This window comes from Dipodomys merriami, unplaced genomic scaffold, assembly GCF_024711535.1.
Source record: "Dipodomys merriami isolate MVZ:Mamm:240054 unplaced genomic scaffold, mDipMer1.0.p SCAF_32, whole genome shotgun sequence".
Classification (NCBI taxonomy): domain Eukaryota; kingdom Metazoa; phylum Chordata; class Mammalia; order Rodentia; family Heteromyidae; genus Dipodomys; species Dipodomys merriami.
This window is the reverse complement of record NW_027204715.1, coordinates 4,178,852-4,205,473: the sequence shown is the minus strand read 5'-3', so window position 1 is coordinate 4,205,473 and position 26,622 is coordinate 4,178,852. Positions and strand designations below refer to the sequence as shown.

Genomic DNA, 26,622 nt, shown 5'->3' with positions numbered 1-26,622 from the left:
CACAAGCCCACATACAAAACTGATGAGAGAGAGGAATACAGTTGTGTCGCTAAAATAGATGGACAAGGTTTTGTAAAGAATGGGGAACCTGTTCTAGAAAATAGAAACAATCATTCCATGTTTTAATTAACTCAGCCACTATTTTATATGGTTTTTTGTTTTGTTTTGGTTTTTGGTTTTTTTGGTCATTCATAGGGCTTGAACTCTGGGCTTGGGCGCTATCCCTGTGCTCTTCAGCTCAAGGCGAGCACTCTACCACTTGAGCCACAGCACCACTTCCAGTTTTCTAGTGGTTTATTGGAGATACGAGTCTCACAGACTTTCCTGCCCAGGCTGGCTTTGAACAACGATCCTCAGATCTCAGCCTCCTGAGTAGCTAGGATTACAGGTGTGAGCCACCGGCACCTGGCTTATTTTATATGTTTTAAAAAGAACAGGTACAGCTATGTATTGAACCCTGTAGTATTCCATACTTAGGTAGATCTGCTACCATGATTTTCCCGAATATCAACGAAGCACAGATCATAGATGACTTAAGGAAAAAAATCGATGTTCCATCAATCTCACAAGGTTTAAATTATACACAAATGAGACACCCAACTTTTTCTAAAACTTTTTTTTCAATGTAAGTCACAGATAAGTAGCCGACAAATAACTTTTTATTGTCCATAAAGAAATGGAAACTCTCCCAATGTAAAAAGACCATCTCTGAGCATTGACAGACATCATGTAACTCCCAGGTGAGTGCTACATCAGACAGTAAGTCAGCCACCAGCCCAAGTCATAGGACAAAGCAAAAGCAGCACATGCAGGTTGGTTGCATGAAAGATGAGGAGTCCAGCTCTGTCCACCCAGAGAATCCAGGAGGGGAGGACAGCAAGGCTGTAGAGGGAAGAGCATCAGGAAGATAGCACCTTGCATACTTCAACCCGAACATTAGAACACGCACATACCTGTAGGAAGCTGATAGCCATTAAAATGAGGCTGTACGAGCTGATTCCGCCTGTAAAGACCTCATTCAGGTCCCTCTGCAGGAGGAACTGTTTCAATACTAAAATCAAGTAAGGCAGCAATGAGTACTTCTGCAAATTTCAAAAGAAAATGATTTACTGATTAGTTAAAACATTTGTGAAGAACATTAAGACAGCAATCCTCTTGCCCACTTTCAGGCTCTGGGAGACCAAGGCATCCGTTTCCCGAATGTCAGTTGAGAACCCAGGTGACGTACCCTTCCAGCAGCCACGAGGCTCCAAGCACAGATGCTTGGGGGCAACAAGCAGGGCACTCACCCTGTGAGGGGCACTGAAAGGCAGAGCAACTGGACATGACCAGGAGAGGTCAGAAGCACTCCTCAGGGAAGAGGCTGATGCAGAAGGAAGGGGGAAATCAAGGGCACAAGATCCTTGAGGGGGTGGGAGACAGGACCCAGGTCATGGAGTTGGGTGTGCCTGCAATCTCCCGAAACTAAACCTGCTTGGTGCTGAAGAGCTAAGCCTACCTCACACTTGCTGAGCCTACCTTTACTGAGAGCCCCAAACCAAGCTAAACTACATGGTGACTCCTGCAGCTTCCCAGGCCCTCGACTAGACCTGCAGTGTGCTACCCAGAGCTGGGCATCACTGTGATAAGGGGGAAGGACATTAAGACTCAACTTCAGGAAATGACTAAACAAATCAGAAAGACAGCTATGGATTCCAAAGAATCTTTAGAAACAGTATTATAGGATAAATGGTCTCAGCATACAGTCAGTATCATTAGTGACTCCTCTTAAGCTGAAGTTTTTAACAATTCTAACAGAAGTAAATGCATGCAGCATAATCTCAAGTCCCTGTCGTTCCCGAGCCTACAGCAGTACCTTCATGTAATTCTTGATGAACTCTGCTGCCCGGACACCAGTCTCCATGTTAAAACTGATGTCCACTTTAACTTCAGTCTCCTGATCTGTGAGCTTTATTATCGGTACCTAGAAAGATTCAATTCAGAAAACCATCAGTCCTGACAAGGTCTCCAACATTGCACAGAGATTGTTTTCTTTCTCATTTTCGAAAGAGGACTGAGAGATCATGAAGCCTGGATTTTCATGAGAAGGCATTTTGTCAGGAGTCAGACTAGTGGGGTCTGGTGTATTCAAGCCCCCCACCCCTGCTGGAGGAAAGAGGGGCAGCCAAAGTGGTCCAAAGCAGAGGGCAAGGAAACAGGTGGCAAGGCCCGACCCCTGTGTGTCCTGAGAAGCCACACCACCTTTGCCTGCTGATGAGTCCTCTTTCTGTTGGTGAGGGTTTGGAAGAAACACCATATTCATATTGTTTGTCTGTCTGACTGTCTGTCTGTCTGTCTGTCTGTCTGTCTCTCTCTCTCTCTCTCTCTCTCTCCTTTCCTACCTACTCCCCCTCATCTCTCTCAGAGAGAGCTCTAGCCCTGAGTTCCTGAGCCCAGGATGACTGAGAGGACAGGCAGTGAGCACAGGGTCGGCAGCTGGACTGGCCCGGGAACACCTGCGGGGAAGCAACTCCGCCCAGTGTGCTATACCAGCAAGGTCACAGGGACTAAGCAGTTACTGCAACACTACTCAGGTACCATCTGTCCTCCAGAATGTTCTGGAATTCAGGAAAATGAGCCCCACTTTAGATCCTTTACCTTGAAATAGTAAAACAGACAGAAATTCCCACCTGCTTTGCTTTTCAGAGGGCTTCATCTTCTTCAACTGCACAAACATGATGGCCAAAAAAGAGGAAGCCAGAGGGCCAGGGACAGCTAGGCCCCTCCCCGGTGTGGGAAAATGGACAGGGACATGGCTCAGAGCCGACGGGCCCCTGTGGAGGCCACAGTCTCACCAGGCATAGGCTCTGGCTGTTTATCCCACCTTGGGCTAATTACCTCGCTCTGCATGCCTCAGTTTCCTCACCTATAAAATGTGAAAGACAACAGAGTCTGCCATTGAGAATGGCCGGGAGCGCTAGGTGTGTACGACCTTCAGCACCTCAGAAGGTGGACAACGCTCCTCCAGAGCAGAGGTCAGATGAGCACACAGGCTCCCCTGGAGCTGACCTGGAGGGAGACAGCGCCTGGGTGCTGCCAGAGCAGAGAGTAGTGCAAGCGCTCTGTGCGGCCACAGGGGGGGGACCGCTGCTCCTCAGAGCACGGGCTTCGCGTGAACACCCTCCCATCTCCACCAAAAGCACCCAGCGGAAAGCAGGCACTGGAAAGAGGAGAGAGTGCGCCCGACTCCCTGGCTCTCCAGTGGGCGAGCTCAATCCCTTCAACTCGCACCAGCCGGAAGCTGAGATGACAGACCAGGCGCTGCTGAGCTGGTGGCTGTCCCCTAGGAGGGAAGCAACGTGCAAGTCCTGAGCTGCATCAATCTAACCTCTGGGGGAGCAGAAGACAGGGCTCCTAGGCTCATGCCTACCTAGCAAGTGCTTTACCACTTGAACTACGTATGCTTCCATTCCCGTCTACTTTGTTTTTCAGGTAGGATCTTGCATGTCAACTCAGGGCTGACCTTGGACTACATCATTCCACCTATGCCTCCTGCAAAATAGGGGTTTTAGACATGAATCACTACTGCTCTACCTTTCCATGATATGAGATGTGGTTTCACTTACTTTTTACCTAAGCTGGCCTCAAACCATCATCTTCCTATCTCCGCCTCCCAAGCACATGAAATTACGTGTTCAGTCTGCACCAATCTGAAATCACTAATTTCTCTAAACCTAAACAAGTGCATATCAGAAGCAGTTGAATTATTCAGGTTCTCTCCAGCTTTCCCTGAGTCCTTTTTCGCTTGCAGATACAGTCTCTGAGCAGGAAGAAAAGCAGTACGTTTTTTTTTTTCCTTTTTCTTTACCTGTCCTGGGACTTGAACTCAGGATCTAGGCACTGTTCCTGAGTTTCTTTTCTCAAGGCTGGCAATCTACCACTTTGAGCCACAGTGCCACTTTCAGCTTTTTTGCTGGTTATTGGGAGATAAGAGACTCACAAACTTTCCTGCCCAGGCTGGCTTCAAACTGTGCTCTTCAGCTTCCTGAGTGGCTAGGACTACAGATGTGAACCACTGGCACCTGGCTTCTTTTCCTGATTAGAACTTGGCAAACAATCATCTTTTCTCACATGATAACCTGAGCTGTATGTCCCAGGACAGGCAGCACTAAGTGCAGGCCAGCTGCTCCCCTCTTCACTCTTCTCCTTTATTCCTTCCTCCTGCATAGACCACACACTGTGGGTTTGGGGGCAGAAGTAGTCTGAAGATCTTACAGATATCCACCGCGTGGTCACTGAACACTTCTCAGCTAGTAATCATGAACATGTGCTATGCCAAGGAGTAGCTGCTGTCAAGCAGTTGTGCTCAACAAAGCAGCTGTGCAGGGTGCAGGGCCCCCTACGTGCCCAAGGCCCGGGTGGACACTCACGGTGGCTTTGTCAAGGACTTTGATGGAGCACGGCTCAGCCACATTGTGCTTCCGCAGGGCCTGCTCCAGGAGCTGCAGTGGAGGACGCTCCCACTTTCCAAAGACCACCAGGTCTATGTCACTGGACAGAAGGAAGATGCACATCAGCCGCTGCTCACTTCCCTGACTCCCACAGATACCACCCAGCCCACCAAAGCTGCCTGCCCTCAGGGAGGTGAGCTGTTATCATGAGAGAGGCAGAAAGCAGGAAGGCCACAAGATGCGGCCGGCCAGCTATTATGGAAATGCTGCTGTCCAAACCAAGCAATGGCCCATGTTCCAGACATGCAACACCTGTGCTGTCTGCCTGACCCATGCCTGCTGGCCCAGGTCCCTGAGCAGCTCCCTCTAGTCCCCAAATTCTAGTCATCTCCACTTCCACCTCCAAATGCTAACTAGCAGTGGGTTAACAGCAGCTTCTGATGAAACAGTGCACATTTATAATCAAAAATCCTTCATGATTAAAAGTGAATTTGCCATTTGTGACCATGCAAAAATCCTCACAAAATACTGTTTAAATATAATTGAATCCTCATCAAAACTTCGATAGGGGGCTGGGAAGGTGGCTCAGCGGTAGAGCGCTTGCCTTGCATGCATGAGGCCCTGGGTTCGATTCCTCAGCACCAAATAAGCAAAAAGAAAAAAGCTGGAAGTGGCGCTGTGGCTCAAGTGGTAGAGCGCTAGCCTTGAGCTGAAGAGCTGAGGGACAGCGCCCAGGCCCAGAGTTCAGGCCCCATGACCAGACCCAAAAAATAACAAAAACAAAAACAAAACTTCGATAGTCACTTGCTCCAAAATGTGTATAAATCAGAGCATCTTCCGCTGTACTCACTACCAGGTCCACTATGATCTGTTCTTCAAAGCTAACCTGAAACAAGGCTGACAATACAACAGTGCTGAGAAGGAAGGCCTTTAAGAGGTGACTAGTCAGGGCACAGGGGCCGCCACCCAGGATGGGGCTACTTGTGAAGAGGCCCCCTTTTTTCCTCTCTATATGATGTCCTCTACCAGGTTATGACATAGCAAGGCCGAACCAGACCTGGCCCTCCAGAACTGAGAGCCAAATCAGCTTCTATTGTTTATAATTTACTCAAGTCTGTTCTGTTACAACAGTGGAGCCAGTCTAAGTCTTCTCATTCATCTTGCTGTTTCTAGCGCCCAGCATTTTTGCTCTTCAGCAAACTGTTAAAGAGGAAAAATTGCCAGGCCACCAATACCCTGCCATAAGACCACATCACATTTCATGTACTGCCAATTCCCTCTGTGCCACCCAATCTTTCTCCTCAGCTGGCATTTCCAGCCTCATATCCGGTTACAAGAAACATGCTTTTAGCCCTTAATGAGCTCACAGAACCGCCCACCTCAGTATGCACAAGCACTAGCTCACACAGCGATATCTGATACTTACCTCGTTGGAAGATAGAGACCTGTACTAAAGCTGCCAAATATCTGCACCTGAAAGAAAGCAAGACTGTCTTTAAACATGTCCCACAGATCCAGCAGGCATACTTCCTCTACACCTAATAAATCCCTGGGTAACAGGTCAAGTCACTTTGGAAGTTTGAAGGGGACAGGTAAGTCTACAGCCAAGTAAAAAATGTCTTCCATCCTTACAGTACATTAAACACAAAGAAAAATGTTTAACTTCAAAATTAACTGATAAAACTAACATCCTCACCTATATCAACTCAAACATCAGCAATTCTCAGAGCCTGTCTCTGATATTTCAGCAATGTCTGCAGCCCCTAGCTAAGCGATTAGGGCAAAACTTTGTCCTAGGCACTGAAGTGTAAAGGCAAAAGTGCATTCATGTTGTGAGTGGAGGTGCTGAAAGTACAGGGCCCTGCAGCCAGGGCCCACGGCTACCATCACTTATCCAGCGTCCCAGGAGGTCACTGGTAGGAAGGTGGACTGGCGAGACCAGGAACTCCAGGTAGTCAGCAGCCTGGTCAGAGGGCACGGCTCCTGATGCTGTGCACAACAAAATGTTCATGCACCTCATCTCAATAAACATGTATTCGTGCACATGAAAGTGCAGGGCAAGGAAACTCTCCCAATTTTCATGAAGCGATCACACCACATTGTACACTTCCTGGTGTGGTGACAAGCAGAGGAGGTAGGAATGAGGATAAAATGTTTGATCTGAAGGTGAATTTAAAACAAGAATTCTCACACCACTCAAATACAAGGCCCTGAGGCCCATGGCCCAGCATCAGCACGTGAGACACAGGGCCGAACACACAGGGCTGACCGTTCGGCAGGAACATGGAATAGGGAAAGTGCACCTCTAACGCGAGAGCCAGAAAAAAAGACAGTGTGTCTGACTGACACAGACAATCACAAGGCATTTCCATGGACATGTGTGAGCTGTGCATACAGACGGTACCCACATCCGCCGTTGGCCAGAGGTCTTTAACCACAGTTTCGATCCGTTTCACCACCTCCCTTCTCATGGCTGCTTCTTCGGGACATGGGGACATGAAGTTATAAAAGTCAATTATTTCCTCATGAAGCCTAGTGGATACAAGAGAAAAACACAAGAGTTACAATTAAGTAGATCCATACTGTCCATTCTGTTCATAGATCAGTTATCAGTTTAAAAAAAAACACATTTCTGCCACTAAGATCCCTCTTTTTCTCTCAGAAAATGTACAATGAAAGGAAGACTGTATAGTGAACTATATTATTCTTTATGGCTTAGCACCACACACATACAAAGGTGAACATTACCAAGATCAAATACAAATACACAGTTGAAGTCATACTCAGGAACTTTACATTAAGAGAATGAAGCTAAGAGCTGGTGGCTCACACTTGTAAGCCTAGCCACTCAGGAGTCTGAGATCTAAAGATTGAGGTTTGAAGACAGCCTGGTCAGGAAAGCCTTTGAGACTCTGACTTACAATTAACCATCAAAAAGCCATAAGTGGAGTTATGATTCAAGTAGATTCTAGTAGAGTCCTAGCCTGGAGTGAAAAGCTAGGAGAACTGCTCAGATCCTGAGCTCAAGACCCAGTACTAACACCAGCATGCATGGTGCACAGGTGCACACACAATCATACACAGCTCAATCCTAGAACATACAACAAATCTACTCTGGCTACTTCCATGGTAATTTGGATAATACAGCAAGTAGTCAAGACAAAAATAAAACATGGTGGGGCTGGGAAGGTGGCTCAATGGTAGAGCACTTGCCTTGCATGCCTGAGGCCCTGGTTCAATTCCTCAGCACCACATAAGCAAAAAGAAAAAAGCCGGAAGTGACGCTGTGGCTCAAGTGGTAGAGCGCTAGCCTTAAGATGAAGAGCTGAGGGACAGCGCCCAGGCCCAGAGTTCAGGCCCCACAACGGGACCAAAAAAAAAAAAAACATGGTCAGGACTATTCTAAAATAGGTTGCATAGTGCAGGGCACATCTTTTTAACGGAACTTATTGAAATTTAAAAGGTAAGTGATGTTATTTCACACTTTGGCTTTTGTTTGAGATTAATCTGCAGCTTGACCATCATCACCCTCCACCCCTCCTCCCCCGCCAGAGAATCACCTGGGTCAGTGCTGCATAGTCCCCACAGGAAGACTAAAGGTGCATCAAGTGCCAAGGGCAGCAACAGCACCCCACAGGTGGGACCTGAGGGCCGCCACTCACTGGAAGCTCAGCATTCGCCTGTCTCCACAACCTAATTCTATAGCATGGGATTCTGAAGTTAGCCCCAAGCCATGCACACATTTCTGAAGCAAACAGCCATAATCTGTTTTCCATAGATCCAAAATGGTGCTAACTATGAGGCATTAAATGAAGTACTTTTGCAAAATACAGATCCAGCTGCAAGATTTGCGTAATAAAGCCTCTGCCTCTTTTCAACAATTACTGAACACCAGCCACACGTCTACCATTCCCAGAAGTTCTACAGGCCATGTTAACCTGCAGAGTTCCTAAGTTCTGCCATTTAACATTCCTAAGTAGAGCTACACATTGAGTCCACCAGCCAAGCGCCAAGCCAGGCACGAGTCCCACACAGCCTTTTAGTTAGCCAGGGTGGCCGGACAGGTGTCCTTCACTTTCAGTGAGGCTCTGAGGAGCCCTCTGAGAGGCAGCCTGGGCTCCAGTGTCAGAACTGGATCACCCAGGGAGCCAGAGCACAGCTTGGGAGGAAAGGTAAGCCAGCCCCATGTGTCCCGACCACTGCTACTGTTAACTGTAGGGAGCCCTGTCTTGATACCCCACGGCTGCCTGTCCCCAAGGTAGAGTGAGTGAGCTGGAAGCTTCTACGCTGCACACATGCCTCCTTCACTGCAGCACTCTGCTGCAGGCATGCCAGGAGAGGTCTCATGAGCAGAGCCTCCCACCACCCCACAGTGAGGCATTAGCCTCAGTTTAGGTTTGGAGTATGCAGAAAGGGGGAATCTGGCCTATAGATGAGGGCAACCTGGGTTGCATCCAGAAGGTGGGTTCTCAGACACACTATGTGGAACACGCTTCCTATTCTAAGAGCGAGGGAAACTGAGTTTTGCCATTCGTCACAAAACTATTAGAGAAGAGAACACAAAAGCACTACGTTCTGGCACTTTTCTACTGAAAGATTACTTCCTGAGAGTCCAAATCCATTCAGAAGTTAAGATGGTTCCCATTTGTCTAAAGTTGACTCAGAGCCAGGGAGGACATGCTGGTCCTGAAGATGTGGGCTGGGGCTCCGCATCTACCAGCCCTGTTTGCTGGACCCTCTGTGTGCACCCCCACATTCCCTCTGGCTCTGTTCCCTCCTGTAGTATGATTGTTGGGCTGTTTCATTCTTTGTGGTAAGAGGATGAAAAGATGTCACGTACAGCATTCAAGGAGGACCCGGATGGACAGGTAACAGCTGTGAAGGACACAGAAACAAAGGGCCGAGTGCAGAGCCCACAGCCTGATGAAGCAAGGGAACCTTAAAATAACTGTGCAAGCAACAAGGCACAAAACAATCCCTGAGTGATCGAGTGTGCCAGCACTTGTAGGAGAAACACACCCCAGCGCTGCGACCAAGACAGTTCCTCTAGATTTCAGATCTACTTTCTTCTAAGCAGTGGATGGTCAGATTTCATTCAGCATTTTCTTAAGGAAAAAAAGCAAAGCCAGTAAGAAGGAGTACCCCTCCTCTTGTTTTAAGGGTAACCTTGGATTCTGTACGTGCCATTCTGTCATGTTCTGGAATCCTCTCTCCACAAAGAGCTGCCCTCTGTAGGCTGTCACTGCCCAGTCCCTGCCATTTTTCACAACCCCTGAACCATCAAGGTTTCCAGTCAACACTCAGGTCTGCCTACGGTTAACCGCCTGCCTTGGTCAATGCTTAGAACTCCTCTCATTAATCTGGTGGATTCCAAATGCTCAGGCAAAAGTGATTTATAAGCTGGATTCAACTGTTCACAGTGCTTTGCATTATAATATAAAATGCAATAGAAAACACTGGCGCCTGTGCTCAATTGTGACTTCATTCTCTTTTTCCCCTCCTCCAACTCTTTCTTCAGATGCTTCAGGACCAGTGGTTTCCCTGAAACCAGACCTCCCTCCCTTCAGTCCCAGTATTCACAGTCTGTATTCTTCCAGAAAACAATACATACACTGGTCAGTCAATACAGCTGGACATCACTTTCACTTTGTAGATTTCCACATGCTTTGATGCAATTACAGTACAATAACTGATTCCAACTTCCCAGGGCTGCACAGGAGGGCGGGATTAGTGTTCCCCTCTTTACTAACTAGCAGAATGGGCTGCTAAGCAAATGGACACGTGAGGACCACAAGGGAGTGAGTTAACTGCTCCACTATGCTGAAGGTTGGAGCTGCCTCTTCAAAGCAGCCCTCTACTGAGGCTAATGCGCCAATTATAAATTGTTTTATCTGTTTCTTTTTTAACTATGTTACGTGCCAAATAGTATCTGCACAATTAGAAAAACTTGAATCAGACCTTCAACCATGATGGCTTTTAAAACAAGTGGAAAGACGTGGCCTGGAACCGTAAGTGGGAACGGTCCACGTTTCCGGAACTCCGGGGAGCTGCTGCCAGTGCCAGCCCTAGCTCCTCCCCACCAGGGCAGGGGCCTCTCTGGCGCTTTCCACACCGGGCTCTGAATGAAGCTGCAGGCATGTGGTTTTCAAATGTGAATGGAGAGCCGGGCGAGGTCCTGGGAGAGCCTGTTGCTGGGGAAGGCTGGCAGCCCAGCCAGCGGCAGAGAGGGCACACAGCCCCTCGAGGAGGAGCCTTGAGAACCGGGCAGGAGCCAGGTGGAGAGGTGGGGCCAGCTCCCCAGGGCAGACAAGGCCAACTGTGGTTAGAAAGGTTAAGGCCAAACAAGTACACATAACAGCCTGCCGTTTAGAAACCAATGTGGGAACCGCAGTTCATTCAAATTCAGCTCGTCATAACACAAGCCTTCCCTTTTTTCCCTCCCAGATTCCTCTGAGATCAGACATAGGGACCGTGGAGCAGTTCCAAGGGTCCTTCAGTACCCAATCTCAAAGTCAGCAAAGGTACCTTTGTGCACAATACAAGACACAACACTACTACCCAGGCAAAGCAAACCCAAGCACACAGCAAATGCGAGCAAAGGCAGAGACCAATCAATCTAGGAGAGAAAACCACAGCAGGCTTCAGAAAGCAAGAACTTAGATGTGTGTTTCCAGTAGCTAAACCAGGACAAAAGTATGCAAACTAGAAATTCGTACTCCTGGTAACCCCAGAGCTAGTGAGGAAAATACCTGTGACCAGATACCTACAAGCAAACTAGGTGAGCCATGGTATGGGGGCGAAGCAAGCACCAACGCTCCAGAACCCTAGTGCACTGATCCACCCAGAACCAGTATCACCCCACGCCACTCTTCACGGCAAGCCTGGGAACTGTGCTTCCCGGGGGTGGGTTCGGGAGAACTCAGGCGCAAGCAGCCCTCTTGCTTAGCACATCTTCAGCAGGACAAGAAGCACTATGCCAAGGAGACCTGCACACACTATGGGAGCAGAGGCTCGGAAGGGACAAGAAGGAACTCGCCAAGCCACATGCCCACTCCGTTCCTGGCTACCTCAGGGCTGCCTGTCACCCAGCCTTGCACCACTCCACTCCTCTAGGAGCCACGGAAGAAACCAAGCCCACTGTGGGAGGCAGCCCGGGCCCCAGGTCTAGTTTGCTAGTTCAGGTACTCGGACCTTGTTCAAAATTGAAATCGCTAAATGTTCTCTTATCTTTGCAGATATCCTCACCCTGGATGCTTGATGATACACCAGGGTCACTGTGAGACAGTACATACAATTAAGAGGAGGGAGAGTGAGAACACTAGGATTCTGGGATATTCGACAAAATCAACATGCCATCGTTTACAGCAGCTCTTCCCAGTTCTTGAAGCAAACACTTGTGTTTTGTGCATTTCATAGAGGAGAAAGCTAAGTGAGCATTTGCTGAACTGCCTAAGTCACTGGAGTCTTCAGCTAAGAGGCCCTTCCACAGATGCTCGTACCTCAAGCTGAGGGCTGTCCCAGGGAGTGACCTGACCTAGCGAAGCAGTCCCTGAGTCCTTTCACAACTGGGAGTATAATTCTCCAATTATTTAGGAAACAATAGAAACGTTTAAAAAGCAATGCTAGTATTCCAAACACTACACTATCTCTGCCCTACAGTCATGAGAAGGGTCAGGCAGACCAGTGAACTCTTAACTGCTTGCTTTTGTTCTTGCTTTTTATTTTCTGTATTATTCTCTGCTTTAATACTTTAAAATATGTAATTTCCTGAATTATAATATACAATGGTAAAAGTTTATAAATCACGAGGGTGCAGCTGGGTGCATTTTCACAAAGACATGCACAAACATAACCAAATCTAGTCCCCGTAAGCCAGAACCAGCCCTGTCTTTCTGCAGGATAAACTGTGTTGGAACCATACATAACCCACTATTACACAGGTTCTCCACTGCTGCTTTGGCACTATCACAGCAGCACTGAGCAGTTGTGACAGACTGTAGGGCCTAAAAAATTCACCATCTGACCCCTAAAAACATTGCCCTGGGTGCCACACACCAGCATTCCAGTACCATTATTCAAAGGAGCCCCCCTTGTCCCCTCTCCCACCCATAAACCTCTCTCGGCACCTTCCTGACTTCCGATGACACAGGTTAATTTAATGCTGCCACTTTTGGTCTCCACAAGAGTGGAATTACAGCAAGTGTCCTCTTGTAACTGGCTTCTTTCATCCAGAAGTGTGTTCCTAACATTTTTCCAGGATTAGGTTGAAACAAATACAAAGTGATGCATTTGCTACATAATCAGAGCAGCATTTAACAATGGAAACAAATATCTTCCAATGTTAACAGTGGCAAATAATTTGCTTCTTTCTTGCTTTTTTCCAAAGTGTCTTCAGTAAATACAATGTTGCTTTTATTAAGCAATTCCTTGCCTAAACTGCTACTGCTTCAGCTTCACAAACTCCCACTAACCTGATCCCAAAGTGCTGGGAACAGACCCCACGGCGCCTTGCCTCAAGCTTGCAGGACTGGATCCCGAGGCCCTGCGCATACAGGCCAGCATGTCTGAGTCTCTCCCAGCCATCAAGCTCCCTGTCCTCAAGACTCTCCACCCAACTCCCTAACAGCAGGACACGTCTGGAGCGCTGAGGTTCAGGCAGGGCGTCTCTGGTCACTGGCATAGGAAGTCCGTCCGGATGTCCGCCGTCAGCCAATCCATCCTCCTGCAAAGCCTGCGCCCCTGAAAAGTGATCTGTGAGCCCTGGAGACCTGTGCTGGTGTGGACGGCAGCCGAGGGCAGCTGGTGAGCGGGGAGCACCGCCACCTACTCAGCCCTGTTGGTGAGAAGCTCAGAGGGCTGTGCCAAGCCAGGCCGAAGGTGGCGCCCACACTCATGAGAAAGAGGTGTGCATTTACTAGTAATGGTGTCTTGTCACCGTTCTGTCCAGCTCTCCTTGCTACCTGCTTGTTCTGTCCAGGCCTGCATGACAAATGTCCCTGGCACAAACCTGAAGACTACACTGACATCTGTTCTGCATACAGCCCAAAGGTCCAAAACCTGCCTCAGCCACACAGCTAGCAGGACAGTATGGCCCTGCCTTCCAGGTACTCACGTGCCTGAGGCCCACCGAAAAAAGGCGGGAGGAAATTATAAGAAAAGGACATTCAAGCCCCTCGACCAACAAAGGGGAAAAAAGTACAGTAAGGGACAAACTGAAATCACTGGAAAACCCTAAGAACAAAAGAAAAGGAAGAAGGGAAAAGGGACAGCACTCAGATGTAATTCACTCCTCTCTTACTCACACAGCGCAGCCTGCTCTGTGCGGTGGGGGGGGGGGGGGGGGGCAGAGGAAGGATAGGCAACGAGGAAGACAGACAAGGTAAGGCCTATGTTTGCACTGAGGTTATACTGTGAAGTGGGGCACCCCTGGCTCATCCTAGAATCCCAGCTACTCAGGAAGCCAAGATTGGAGGATCATGGTTCAGAGCCAGCCCAGGCAGACAAATCTGAGACTCTAACCATCAAAAACAAGGGGAAACTGGAGGCAGGGCTTAACTAGTGGTTCACCAGCCCTGAGCAAAAAAGCTTAGTGAGAGCAAGAGGCCCCAGGACAAGCTCCAGCACTGGTGTGTGTGAGCATGCACGCATAGTCCTGCTGAGAAGGAACCACCCATGGTGCAGGAGAAAAAAGCAAATAAGCAAAGAAAGCAAAAAGGAGCTGTGAGGAAATCCAAGCTCTGGGAGGCTACTTGAGGCTGGGGGGGGGGCGGGGGGGGAGCTCCCACAGAGTTGATGGGGAGGCTGGGGCAGAATTACTTAGGGAGACCTGAAAAGCAGGCAGGATTCCAAGGTGAGGGTGAGCTTCAGGAAGCAACAGACAGTGCTAGAGCCCAGCATGCAAGGTTTGCGCCAAGGCCGACTACAAGGTGAGAGAGGTACTGGGAAAACCCAGTGGCATGCAAGAGAACAGTGTAGACCCCAACAAAAGCGGAACATCAACCTGGCCCTTAACACTGCTAGCCACTGCTGGGCACCACACCTCAGAAAAGTTCAGGCAGATATGGCCAGACTTTCAGATGCAGCCTGAGCAGAGAGAATGTTCTAGGGCACAGGGGAGGGGTGGCAGTAAAAACACCCCATGGCACATCAGAATAAAGACAAGCCATCGCGGAAACTGTAAGAAGGAGGCAAGGAAGAGAGGGAGGGGTGAAGCCAACACAACACAGAACAATGAAAAAAAAAAAAAAACGCTACACAAAGGATGAGAGGATTTTAAAAATTCTGGTTCTATAGAAAGAGCTGAGGAAGGACATGTCAGATCAGCATAGTGAGAGAAGACAGCAGAGCGAGAGGCACAGAGGGCTGACAGAGCCAAGGGCGGGGGCCAGCCGGCCATCCTGACTCCCAGCCCCAGCGGGATGAAAGGAGCGCCACGGCTGACCCAGGAACCATGAAGCCAAGCAGGAGGGGGCTCTCCCTACACCAAGGGCCTGTGGGTATGCTGGTATCAGAACACCAGAGGATCTCTGAGAGGCAATCCACACTGCAACAGGGGGGACCCCCTGGCTGGAGGAGTATGCTGGACAGATGGAAAACCAGCCAACTGTCTACTTGGAGGGAAACTAGTGCTGCCTCAGATTCCCCCACAATGCTGCAAGTGAGAGACCATGTCCAGCACAGTTCTAAGGCTGAAAGGCCAGTCATACTCCATACAGGGCCCCCACCTCCTATCAGCTCTTCTTTGAAAACTTGGCCATTTAAAAGACCCATAAAACAATACAAACTGGGGCTCCTGTAGAGACAGGGAAGGCAGGGAAGGGTCACAGCAGAGCAAAGAAGGTCACAGCCATCGGACACTGTGACATCTTGTGAGGAAAATGGAAGGGCTCAGCAAAATCAGTTAAAGCACACAAGCAGCATAAAGATGCAGACTACCTTTGTGAGTCCCCAGAAAAGTAAGGATTCCCAGGTGAGCCCGAAGCCGGTCAGCTGCAGACTGTTTCCTCCAGCCAGCGCCCAGACTGCTTGGCGGCCAGAGATCACCTGTGCAGCCAGAAACCTGGCCTGTGCAGTGCCTCAGTCTCTTTGCGTGGAAGTGGGACTCTGGCACCCCACCTGGTGCTGCTACAACTCAGCCATCCACACAGATAAGGGACAGAAAATGGGGCCTGGCACTCAGAAATGCCAGTGAATAGAAGTACAGAACAAAATGCACAAGGCCAAACTACATGGCAACACATGCAACGTGATGTGAACCGTGAGTATCCGCAGAGCAGCCAGCAGCCAGTGTTTCTTCCCATTGGTGCTGCGCTCCTGGCCACTCAGGGCTCTCGTGTTTATGTTCTCAGGCCTCTGGAATATCTTAAAAACTCCTCTTTCCCTCAGAAGCTGCACATCTGTCTTTCTTAAACAACATAGCTTATCAAATTTACAATGAAGATAACATGATTTTAGTGGTTTCTTTTCTATTGAGGGATCATGTGCACTTAGAGTAAAAGATTAAAAACTTCGGTCATCTAATTATACCTTGGTTATTTCTAGATGGAGGGACGGGAAGACTTTAAAACTTCCACATTGAGACAATAGTTTCCAAAAAACAATGCCTTTTTTTTTGTCGGTTGTGGGACTTGAACTCTGGGCCTGGGCGCTGTCCCTCAGCTCTTCAGCTCAAGGCGAGTGCTCTACCACTTGAGCTACAGCGCCACTTCCGGTTTTCTGGTGGTTTATTGGAGATAGAAGTCTCACGGTCTCTCCTGCCCGGGCTGGCTTTGAATCGCGATCCTCAGATCTCAGCCTCCTGAGTAGCTAGGATTACAGGAGTGAGCCACCAGCGCCCGGCTACAATGCCTTTTTTTAAACATTAGTGTAGACTACTTTTAAAAATAAGTTCTAACTCTGAAGCGATTAGAACGATTTCTAAATCATGTGTCACAGCAGTATTGTCACCAGTATTCACTCACATTGTGAAACCACTCAAAGCGCAGAGGTGGTACATGCCTATAATCCCAGCATTCAGTAGGTACAGGTAGAAGGATCTAGATTTTTAACACAAGCCTGGAATATAGGGAGTACACCAAGTAGCCTGAACTATGAAGTCAATTAAGAAAAGAAAGACACTCTCTAGGCCTGGAATGGGGTGAGAGGGGGGTGGGGGAAGGAGGGGGAAGTCAGGCCCTCCAGTTCAGTTTGTAAGATGTTACTCTCAAGATTCCCTTGGGGGAAAGGCAGGTACTAGCTGTCCACCTGGGGCAGCTGACCACTCCAGACACCGGACAAACTTCACAAGAGCATCTGTAACCTCACTAAGGAGCAGATGGAATTCAGAGTCTCCACCCTCCCCCTGCCCGAGCCCCTCTGCTGCTTCCAATGGTTGAAAAGCAAAGATCAGGGCCTGGAGTCGGCCTGCCTCAGCACCAGCTCTGCCCCTCCCAGCTCTGTGATCATGGGGAGCCGCTTTGCTGCACACATACACCTCATGCACTCTTTCATAAGAAAAGCGGGGACAAGTATGGAGAAGCCGCTGCATAAAGGGGCGAGGGCAGGGCCTGACCTTAGGCAGCTTTAGCAGGATGGGGGATGGGAAATGATTAGTACTGCAGCTCGCCAGTACCGAAGGTCAGTGCTGGTCTGGACAGCACCAGAACAAAAGGGGAGAGGCCAGCACCCACCTGTCAAGGGAGGCTCTGTGAGCATCATCTTCTCCAATTACAGGCCCTTCACTTGCAGCTGATCCTTAAAAGACCCTCTTTACCAAGAATTCCATATGTAGATGCCTCCCTAGTTCTCGCCTCCCTGGACAGCTTTCCTTCCAGGCAGCTCTGGCAGCACGGGGAAGCTCCAGCCCCATGACTCCCCCTTCCAGCCAGGCATCTTCCTCCTTGGGCACAAGAGGTCCTCCAAGTCTCTGTCTCTCTCTTTAGGAAAAGGGAAGTCTGGGAGGACAAAAGACCCTCTACCATCTTACCAGGTCTCCAGTGCCTCTAGATTCACCCCTGGCATCACATGTCTCCCTCACTCAACAGGGTGTGGAGAAACAGCCCAACACCTTTTACCAGACACATCCAGGGCAGGCTCATTTCACAGCTGTGCTGGGAAACTCAAAGTCCTGCCGAGCCCAGAGCCCAGAAAAGCAGCACTGGTGATAGGCAAAGCTGTGTGAACAAGAAAAGAGACTCCATGGGGCATTACTGTCAGTATCAGGCAGGCACAAACAGCCTTAAACGTTGTTCCAGAAAACTCTGTCTATGAGGGCTGGGAAGGTGGCTCAGTGGTAGAGCGCTTGCCTTACATGCCTGAGGCCCTGGGTTCAATTCCTCAATACCACATAAGCAAAAAGAAAAAGCCAGAAGTGGCACTGTGGCTCAAGTGGTAGAGCGCTAGCCTTGAGCTGAAGAGCTGAGGGACAGCGCCCAGGCCCAGAGTTCAGGCCCCACGACCGAACCAAAAAAAAAAAACAAAAAACAAAGAAACAACTCTGCCTATGACCCTTTTGTATATTTCCTATATTCTGTGCACAGGATAGCACACACAAAACATAAAACAGTAGCCTTTTGAAAAGGATTTGCATTGGCAACTCAAAACCCAATTTCTAGAGCTTTCCCATTGGTAACACTTTTACTGCTGTTTGAGTTGTTTGGGATTTGTTTTGGGTTCTTTGGTAACAAAGTTTGAACTCAGAGACTTGTATATGCTCAACTTGCTTTTCTGGTGCTCTACTACGTGAAATAGACCTCCAACCTGGCTTTTTCATGGTTATTTTGGAGGTGGAGTCTCCCTGGTTGTCTTCAAACAAAAATCCTCTGGATCTCAGCCTCCATGGTTACTAGGATTAGGGGTTAGCCACTGGCACCCAACTTTAGTTTTAATTTATTTCTGAATAAAATTGTTACTGAATGAAACTCAGCATTTCAAATAAGACCTCATGTTACACCAGGTCAGCAATGTCCAAATATGGTCATTTACATCTTGACTAAAATCAAGAAAGGGCAAGGTAATACCTGTGATCCTGCACCTGCCTAGTGCATGCAAGGCCCCTTGTTTTAGCCACAGCAACAAATGTGAGTTCCATTTTCCAGTTGCATCAGTCACCCTACAAGTGCCAGCTAGACAGAGCCAGGAGCCACTGCACACAATGGCAGACACCAAACGCCCCTCCTCACGGGCACACTGCAGGACGGTGCTATGCTAGCTGCCCGTTCACTGCTCTGGGCCCCCCTTTGTGTCTTTCTTGGACACCTATTGAACACTATTTTAGAAATCAGAGAAGTAACACTTCATCTCCTTTCACTTACTCCTTTCACCAACCACACTACGAGAGGTCATAACCAACCTTAAACAAGGTATGCCCAGCCCACACGCATAGCAGATAAAGTGTTTGGAAGCCCAGGCAGGGGATATAAGATTCTTCAAGGCTGAAGAACACTCACTACTAGGACACTTTACAGTTTTAAAAAAACACAAGGACATCTTTCAGTGCAATGGGAGGAAAAATTCCCACACATCAACTTCTGGTCTCCAGCTTTTGTCTCTGACACCCTCAACAACACAGGATTCCAAACTTTAGTTACTACAAGAAAACAAAAACAAAAACACAACATAAATCTTAGGCTGAGAAAATGTTAGCTATAGTTTCAAAATCTAAGGGTTAAGCTTTTCCTGTTGGCAACAAAAGCCTAACTTTTGGTTTCCATTTCCTTAGAAAAGGGAGAAGAAAAGGGCAGGAAGGACGGCCTGTCCAGCACTCACCCCACAGCCCCACTGCTTCCATGCCCCCATTTGAGCTGCTTCGAGGTAGATGCCCCGGGCTCTGCTTTCCACATATGGAAAGAGATTGGTTTCAGATGTGAGAATCAAGGTGGAAGCAGACAGGCCCTCATAGCCAAATGTGTGCTTCCAATGTGGGAGAGGGGGTTAAGAACATAAGCAATCCCACTGTCTACTTTCCTTAACCTACTGCACCCTAGCCATCCTTCACTTAGGTGTCAAGGACTACAGAAAAGATGAGGACCATGGGAAGCCTTCCATGCATGGGAAATAGAAACTACCCCCACCCACAGGCTACTATGTAGGAAATCAAGACAATCTCAAGTACAGCAGAGCCAAGTGGTTACCCAAAGCAGCTGACTGGGAAAGAAAAAGAGCACAAGCCCACAAAGAAAGGGTGTGACTCATAACCCAGGGTATCCCGGCCAGGGGCCCTCAGAGGGCTCCCATCCAGCCTGCCCTATCAGTTAAGAGACAGATCAAGCCCTGCATGGAGATGGCATATAAGCTCAGGTGCCAATCAGACCCCAATGGCTGGCAGTAAATGGATGCACACCACCCAAGTCAGAACACACTGACCATGGACACCTACCCAGTGGCCCAGTGAGTTTTCTTATTCTGGCATTAGTTTTGCAGAAAGAAACAAGTTAAAATTAAAGAGGAACATCTTTCAAATATAGTTTAGGCTTTTTTTTAATTTTTATTATTTTGCCCATCCTGGGGCTTGAACTCAGGGCCTGGGCACAGTTTCTGAGCTTCATTTGCTCAAAGCTAGTACTCTTCACTTGAGCCACAGCACCACTTCTGGCTTTTTCTGTGTATGTGGTACTGAGGAATCAAACCCAGAGATTCATGCATGCTAGACAAGCGCTCTACCACTGAGCCACCTTCCCAATCCTTAGTTTATAATTTTTATGAATGTTCTGGTGTTTTGAGGCATAGTACTGATTTAATTACTCTTCAGAAAGCCTGACCAATTGCAGACTGTCCTGTATGTAATTCACTTCAGAACTGACAACCAAATCTTCAAAATGTCTAGGACAACAACAAAAATATTCTTGGCTCTGACTAGGATGCAGACCTGCCCCTCCTCAGCTGCCAGCCTTGCGATGGGCACTCTCTCAGTGGCTAGTAGGAACCCACACTGGAAGTGGGAGCTGGGAGGCAGCCCCTCCCTAGTGGGCATAACTTGAGACAGGCCAACACCACCCGCACAGGAGGACAGCTCTCCTGAGGAGGCCAGTGCAGAACACCTCACAAATCACACTTTGCAATCACCGTTTTCATGTAGCCCTGTGGTTTCCCTGCAACCTTTCCTTAGCTGGCGTATTTTAAAGAACAGGTCATCAAAGAGAAGCACAAGAAAGTTCTTATTTCTCTCACGGTCTGTTTGGTAACTCAGTTCCAAGAGTGACAGTCATGCCAGAGGACAGGATGTAGTCACCATCACAGGCTAAGGTCCATCCAATCAGGAGAAGTGTAGAGCAAGAAGCACAGAACGAGACACCCACTGCCTCCTCCCTTCTTTCCACACAGGGTCATCTCCACGTGGAAGGCCTGCACCTCATTCACAAACCAACTCGGGCCTATGGGCAGGCACAGCAGACTGACTCAATCCAGCGAGCCTTCCTCCAACTGACAGGGGACATCAGAAGAGATTCAAAGCACCTTGCTAGATTGGGGGGGGGGGGGGAGACATGAGCCAAGGCAAGAAGTCAAATTCTGCCAATTTGACTCTGCCAGTAAGAAGAATGGGACTGAGTGGACCCTCGAGCCAGATAAGAACACAACCAGATGATACCTCAACTTTTCAAGAGTGAGCAGAAAACCCAGGCAAACCATCTCTGACATGACCAAAGAAATGGCCAGATAGCAGTCTAACCTGAAGTGTGTGACAAACTGCCACACAGCAGCAGAGACCTAGTTCAGCACAGAAAGCTCAAGAGTAAGGTACATATCCCCAGGCAGTTTTGGGGGATGAAATCACCTGCTGTCTCTCTGAGACCGTGGTCACAGAGCAGGGCGCCTCCACACATGCCATGAAGGCCCACTCCCCTGCAGCCTCTAGGCCGTGCAGCTCCCAGCCTTCTACTTTCAGAGTCTCAGAGGCTGAAACCCACTAAGGCAACCCTCTGGTGCCACCATCACCCTTTGAGACAGGCCAGGAATCACCTTTCTCTTGCAGGCCTGATACACACAGCAGAACGGGAAGAGAGAATAATCACACCTGGGCCAGGGCCTTCACCTGAGCCCTGTCATTGGGGCCTCCAGGGTGGCTTCTGGGAAGAGCCCAGGGCTCTACTGGAATCTTGTTAAGCCAGCCTTGGAGGCAAAGGAGGGGCTTCATCAAGCTGTGGCCCCCTCATACGGAGTAAAGACTACACGCATCAAGCTGGAAGCAACCACTGAAGCCCTGGGGTGCTGCTGGCCGGCCCTGCCAATGCTGACATCCAGAGTGGGACCAGAAGCTCCACAAGGCACAAAGAAGACAATAAGGAGTTAACTACTGATGGGCACCAGTGGCTCACACTCATACTCCTAGCGACTCAAGAGACTGGTATCTGAGGACTGTGGTTTGAAGCCGCCTGCAAAGTCCATGAGACTCTTATTTCTAATCAACTACCAAAAAAAAAAAAAAAAAAGGCCAAAAGTGGAGCTGTGGCTCAAGAAGTAGAGTGCTAGCCTTGAGTAAAAAAAGCTCAGGGACAGCACTCAGACACTGAGTTCAAGCCCATGGACACACACACACACACACACACACACACACACGAGTAACTACTGCCAACAGACCTGCAAAAAGGACTCAGACACTGAGTTCAAGCCCATGGACCAACACACACACACACACACACACACACACACACACACACACACACACACACACACACGAGTAACTACTGCCAACAGACCTGCAAAAAGGAAGCTGCTGCAGCACATCCCAGGCACCCAGAGCCAACACAACCTTCATGATGCCAGTGACCTGGAGCTGCGGCCTGTGTGCATGCAGGACTGGGAAGACTTCCCAAAGTTCAAGTGAATTCTTCTGGGGGCTCTGTCACAACCAGTAGGGGTAAAACCAAGTCCAGCAGGGCCAGCTTCCCACCTACACATAATCCTGATTAAAGATAAAGGAAGTCCTAAAGCTGCTAGACTTGACTAGGGCAGGAACTAACTACAATGCTGGATCAGCAGGTGAGGGGTCAGAGGTGACAGTACAAAAGTGGTGCAGAAAACCAGACAGCCTGTTCACACACCTGACCATCTTTCTCACAATTTATACTCCATTCCCAAAGCAAGAGTTCTTGGGAGTTCAAGTCAAAAACTGCCTAAGCACCAGAGCCAATGATAGCTCACTGTCCCCGTTCACCTGTTTTTATTCTTCATCCTAACTGAAGTTGAAAACAATCAATCTAGCAAACTCATAAGCCCAGTCCCCCAGCAGTTTCCAAGGACACAAAACTCATCCCCAGAAAAGGACAAATGACACAGGCTCAACCCACTGGGTTGAGCAGCTGACAAACTCCCACCCCACCAGCCCACCCTTTATTGGGGTCTGAAGACTCGGTCTTTTCAGGTATGTGTATCTGGGCCCATCTGAGCAGGTCAGGCACTGGTGGCTCATGCCTAGTAATCCTAGCTACTCAGGAGGTTGAGATCTGAGGATCACAGTTCAAAGCCAGCTCAGGCAGGAAATTCCATGAGACACTTATCTCCAATAAACCACCAGAAAACCCGAAGTGGCGCTGTGGCTCATGTGGTAGAGCTGAAGAGCCAAGGGACAGTGCCTAGGCCCAGAATTCAAGGCCCACAACCAACAACAACAACAACAAAAGAACTGTGAGCAGCTATCATCAAGGTCCCTCGCTGCAGTGAGTAAGTAGACCCTGGGACCCCAGCAGGTTAAGCCACATGGAAAGGTTGGTGCTGGCCCTGCCTGGCACTCTGGGTGAGCTGGTACATGTGCTCAGTTCCAGATAGGAACCTTTCTTGATAGTGGAGGTCAGTTCACATAAAACCAACAGGCCACATGGAAACAATAGTTAGGGCCACCTCCCGTCCTCTCATTAATGGTACCAGGTGGAATCTCTTCCTCCCCCCTCCTCCCCAGCTCTTGGTCCCTCATCTAGGCTGAGACAGTAGGAAGTGGATTCTCCTCCAAGCCCCTATCAGAGGCGTGGCACAAGACACCTACACTGCTAAGGCAGGATAACCAGGCAAATAAAAAAGCATGGTTCAAAACCCATGAGGACTGTCCCTCCTGCTTACATAATGACCAAACTAGTCCCCTTGGCTGGCCTCGGAGCTCATGCTTAAGCTCTATACTATGTTGTCTTTGAGCTGGGTTTTAAAGGGGGATGGCAGGGTCAGGGGACAACTGGACAGAGAAGAATGGAGGTGGGTTCCAGGGAAGCCGTGGCAGGGCCCTGAGGCGGCAATGGTTTTCAGGCCTTGGTATTTAACCAAAGGGACAAGAGGCAGGGAGGGATCATCAGTGGGTTAGGAGGCAGAATTTGAATCAAGCCCACTGCAGAGGCCCTGGCCCAGTAGCAGTGCAAGCAAAGGGCCAGCGTGCATGAAAGACAGGAGCCTGGCTGCCCAGACTCCACAGAAATGGCTACAGCCTACTCTAAGGGTAAGGATGAGAGACACGGGGGCCAAAAGGACAACTAATCAATGACAACTTCACAGAAGGGGTCACAGAAACCGAGACTGCAATTCTGAACAGCTGGTGCCAGGCTTACCAAGCATGGGGCACTCAGAAGAGGGTCAAAATCATGGGATATGACTTGAAGGCCAATTCTGCCCCAGATCCTAGCACTGCATCTTCCCCACAGTGTCCCATGAGCAACGTCGCAGACGCCTGTGGGTGACTGATGAGGAAGTCTCAAGAGCCCAAGGGCATAATGCCACCACTGCTCAGGAAGGACAGAAGTATAACGCTGCACAAACGGGGGTAAAACAGGCTCTTCCTATATTTTTCTACTTCAAGAGACATAGCATCCATTCCAGTTATGTAACAGGCTGGCAACCTGAAGGTTCCAGCCAACGGTGCCTTAAGTTCACTGCCATATGTCTACAAGAACCTGCACCCCACCGCCAGCCTCAGAGGGCTTTGCAATCAAGAACTGGAAGGAGAAAGGGCAGAGGAGACTGGGCTGGTTCCTCCGGGGTCTGCAGCGCGCACCCCCTCCCTCAGGCTAGAACTCTGACAAAGTAACACTCCTAACCCAGACCAAATGAAACAAGTTGCAAGATGGATTGTTACCATGTAGCAAACACTTTAAAACAGTATCAACCTAAGTGTTTCCAACACATTTCAAGCGAAATGTAACAGTTCTAAAGAGGAAAAGTTAACTTTCCAAAGGAATCGTAAGGCCGGCGATCAGGAGGGTTTTTAAGATTAGAAGGGTCTGCCCCCACCTTACTGGATGCCCTGGGAATTCCTCCACTAAGAATCCACACAGGCATGGCACATGATTTAAGTCTCAAAATAATGACACACAACCTGAACATGTGTTTCTAGAAGCTCAGAAAACACACAATCAACAACAACAAAAAAAAAAAATGGCAAAAAAGGGGCTGAATAAACGGCATCACACAGCCTGTGAGCAGCCTTACCAGGGACAACCCTAGGCCACGCCTCCGCCTTCCTGTCCACTCCTGTCTGATCTGGGGGTGCCCTAAGCTCACCCGGAACTTCTAAGGTCCTTTAGGCTCTGAGGACATACTTCAATGTGTACTTCCAAAGAACACGCATACAGAGCAATCTGCGTGTGCGTGTGCGTGATTGACCCTCGAATGCGCCTTCAGACTTTAATCTCGGTAGTGCCGTGCAGCCGCGCACACCGCTCCTTCTAAATTCGCCAGGGCTGCATCGTGAACAAAACCCCACTCTCCCTTCGAAAAGGGCTTTCGCTTTAAACGATAATAGTAATAAATCCACGCAGCTCCCTCCGACGTGACGGATGGGTTCCCGGCCATACTGACACGCTAGGTACAGTTAACTTACAGGAAGGGGCACACCTGATCTGCAGCCCCGTCGGACCCGGGGTCCCCGCGTTAGCCCCCCGCCCGGTGGGGAGGAGGGCGGCGGAGAGCGTGGTGACGCTCCGGCGGGGGGAGGGGGCGGGGGGTCTCCCCGCGGACCCGCCCGGGCCCCCCCACCCCGGGCCCGCGGCCTGCGCGCGCACTCACCCCTGGATGCCCGGGCTGTAGGCGCGGCTCTTCCACGGCGTGCCGGGCCGCGGCGCCTGGGCCCCGGGGCCGCCCCCTCCGTTCAGGGCGGCCGCGCGGCTGCCGGATAGCAGGTAGTTGAGGCCGTAGGTGCTGGCCTTGTTCTCGCGTTTCCGCCGGCCCGGGTGGAACTGGTGCTGCGGCGGCGACCCGGCGGGCGCGGGGCCGTGCGGCCCGGGGTGCCCGTTGGCCGGGCCGGGGGTGCCGGGCGAGCCGTCGGCGAAGCTGAAGAAGGCGGCGGGGCCGGTGGTGCCGGGGCCGGCGGGGCCGCCGCCGCCGCCCGCGGCCGCCCGGCCGAGCGAGGCGCTGCTCGAGGACGACGAGGAGCAGCCGGGGCTCTCGGTGCCCGACTCGGCGTTGGACGAGGACGACGACGAGGACGACCGCGACGGGGACTTGTGCAGGCGCCGCGCGCCCTCGGCCGCGGGCCCGAGCGCCGTCAGGAGCGCCGGGGGCAGCGCGGCGGGGCCGGGCGCGGGCGGCGGGGGCGACGCGGCGGGCAGCGCGGGGCCCGGGCCACCACCGCCGCCGCCGCCGCGCCCGGCCGCCCCCGCCGCCCCCGCCGCGGCCGCCGTGTCCAGCGCCGGCGAGTTGAGGCAGAAGTAGGAGGCGAAGCCCGGGCCGCCGCGGCCCACGCCCTGCGAGGTCTCCCAGATCTGCATCCACAGGGCATTGGCCGGCCCCTTCTGCTCGGGCTGGATCCAGGCCACGCGCGGATCCATCCACGCGCCGCCCCCGCGGGGCCCGCGCCGCCCGCCGCGCCCCGCCCCCGCCGCGCCCCGGGCCGGACGGACCGGCGGACGGACCGGCGGACGGACCGGCGGACGAGCGGAGCTGGGCCGCGCGGCGTCGGCGTCGGTGTCGGGCCGGGCAGGCCGCGGCGCGGCTCGGGCGCTGGGCACGGCCCGCGGACGGCTCCGGACGGCTCACGCGGCGCGGGGCGGGCGCGGGGGCCGCGGGCTTGCACTCGGGCCGCCGGGAGAGGCCATCGGAGGGGCGGCGACCGGCCGAGGGGGCGGGCCCAGGGGCCCGAGCGCAGCGCCCTCCGCCACGCCCGCACCCCGCGCTCCGGGGCTCTTGCAGCGGCGGCGGCGGCGGCGGCGAAAAGACACCCTCGGCGGCGACAGGGCGCGGGGGAAGGAGGGGCCGCCGCCTCCGCTCCAATGAGGGGCGGGGAGGCCGCGGGCGGGGGCGG

The 26,622-nt window shown here is 50.8% G+C and overlaps 1 protein-coding gene across 2 annotated transcripts in view; it reads right to left on the bottom strand.

The window, feature by feature from the left end:
• Tent4a (terminal nucleotidyltransferase 4A) overlaps window positions 1-26,199 on the bottom strand; it is a 38,684-nt gene extending 12,485 nt beyond the window's left edge. For both annotated transcript variants that reach the window (XM_070042160.1, XM_070042161.1), the window contains exons 1-6: window positions 25,389-26,199; window positions 6,839-6,962; window positions 5,857-5,903; window positions 4,410-4,530; window positions 1,856-1,963; window positions 954-1,082 (exon numbers count right to left, since the gene is read on the bottom strand). In XM_070042160.1, the coding sequence (XP_069898261.1) occupies window positions 954-1,082; window positions 1,856-1,963; window positions 4,410-4,530; window positions 5,857-5,903; window positions 6,839-6,962; window positions 25,389-26,149 (1,290 nt within the window). In that variant the 5' untranslated portion in view covers window positions 26,150-26,199. The remainder of the gene's footprint in view (window positions 1-953; window positions 1,083-1,855; window positions 1,964-4,409; window positions 4,531-5,856; window positions 5,904-6,838; window positions 6,963-25,388) is intronic.
• Between the last annotated feature and the right edge of the window lie 423 nt (window positions 26,200-26,622).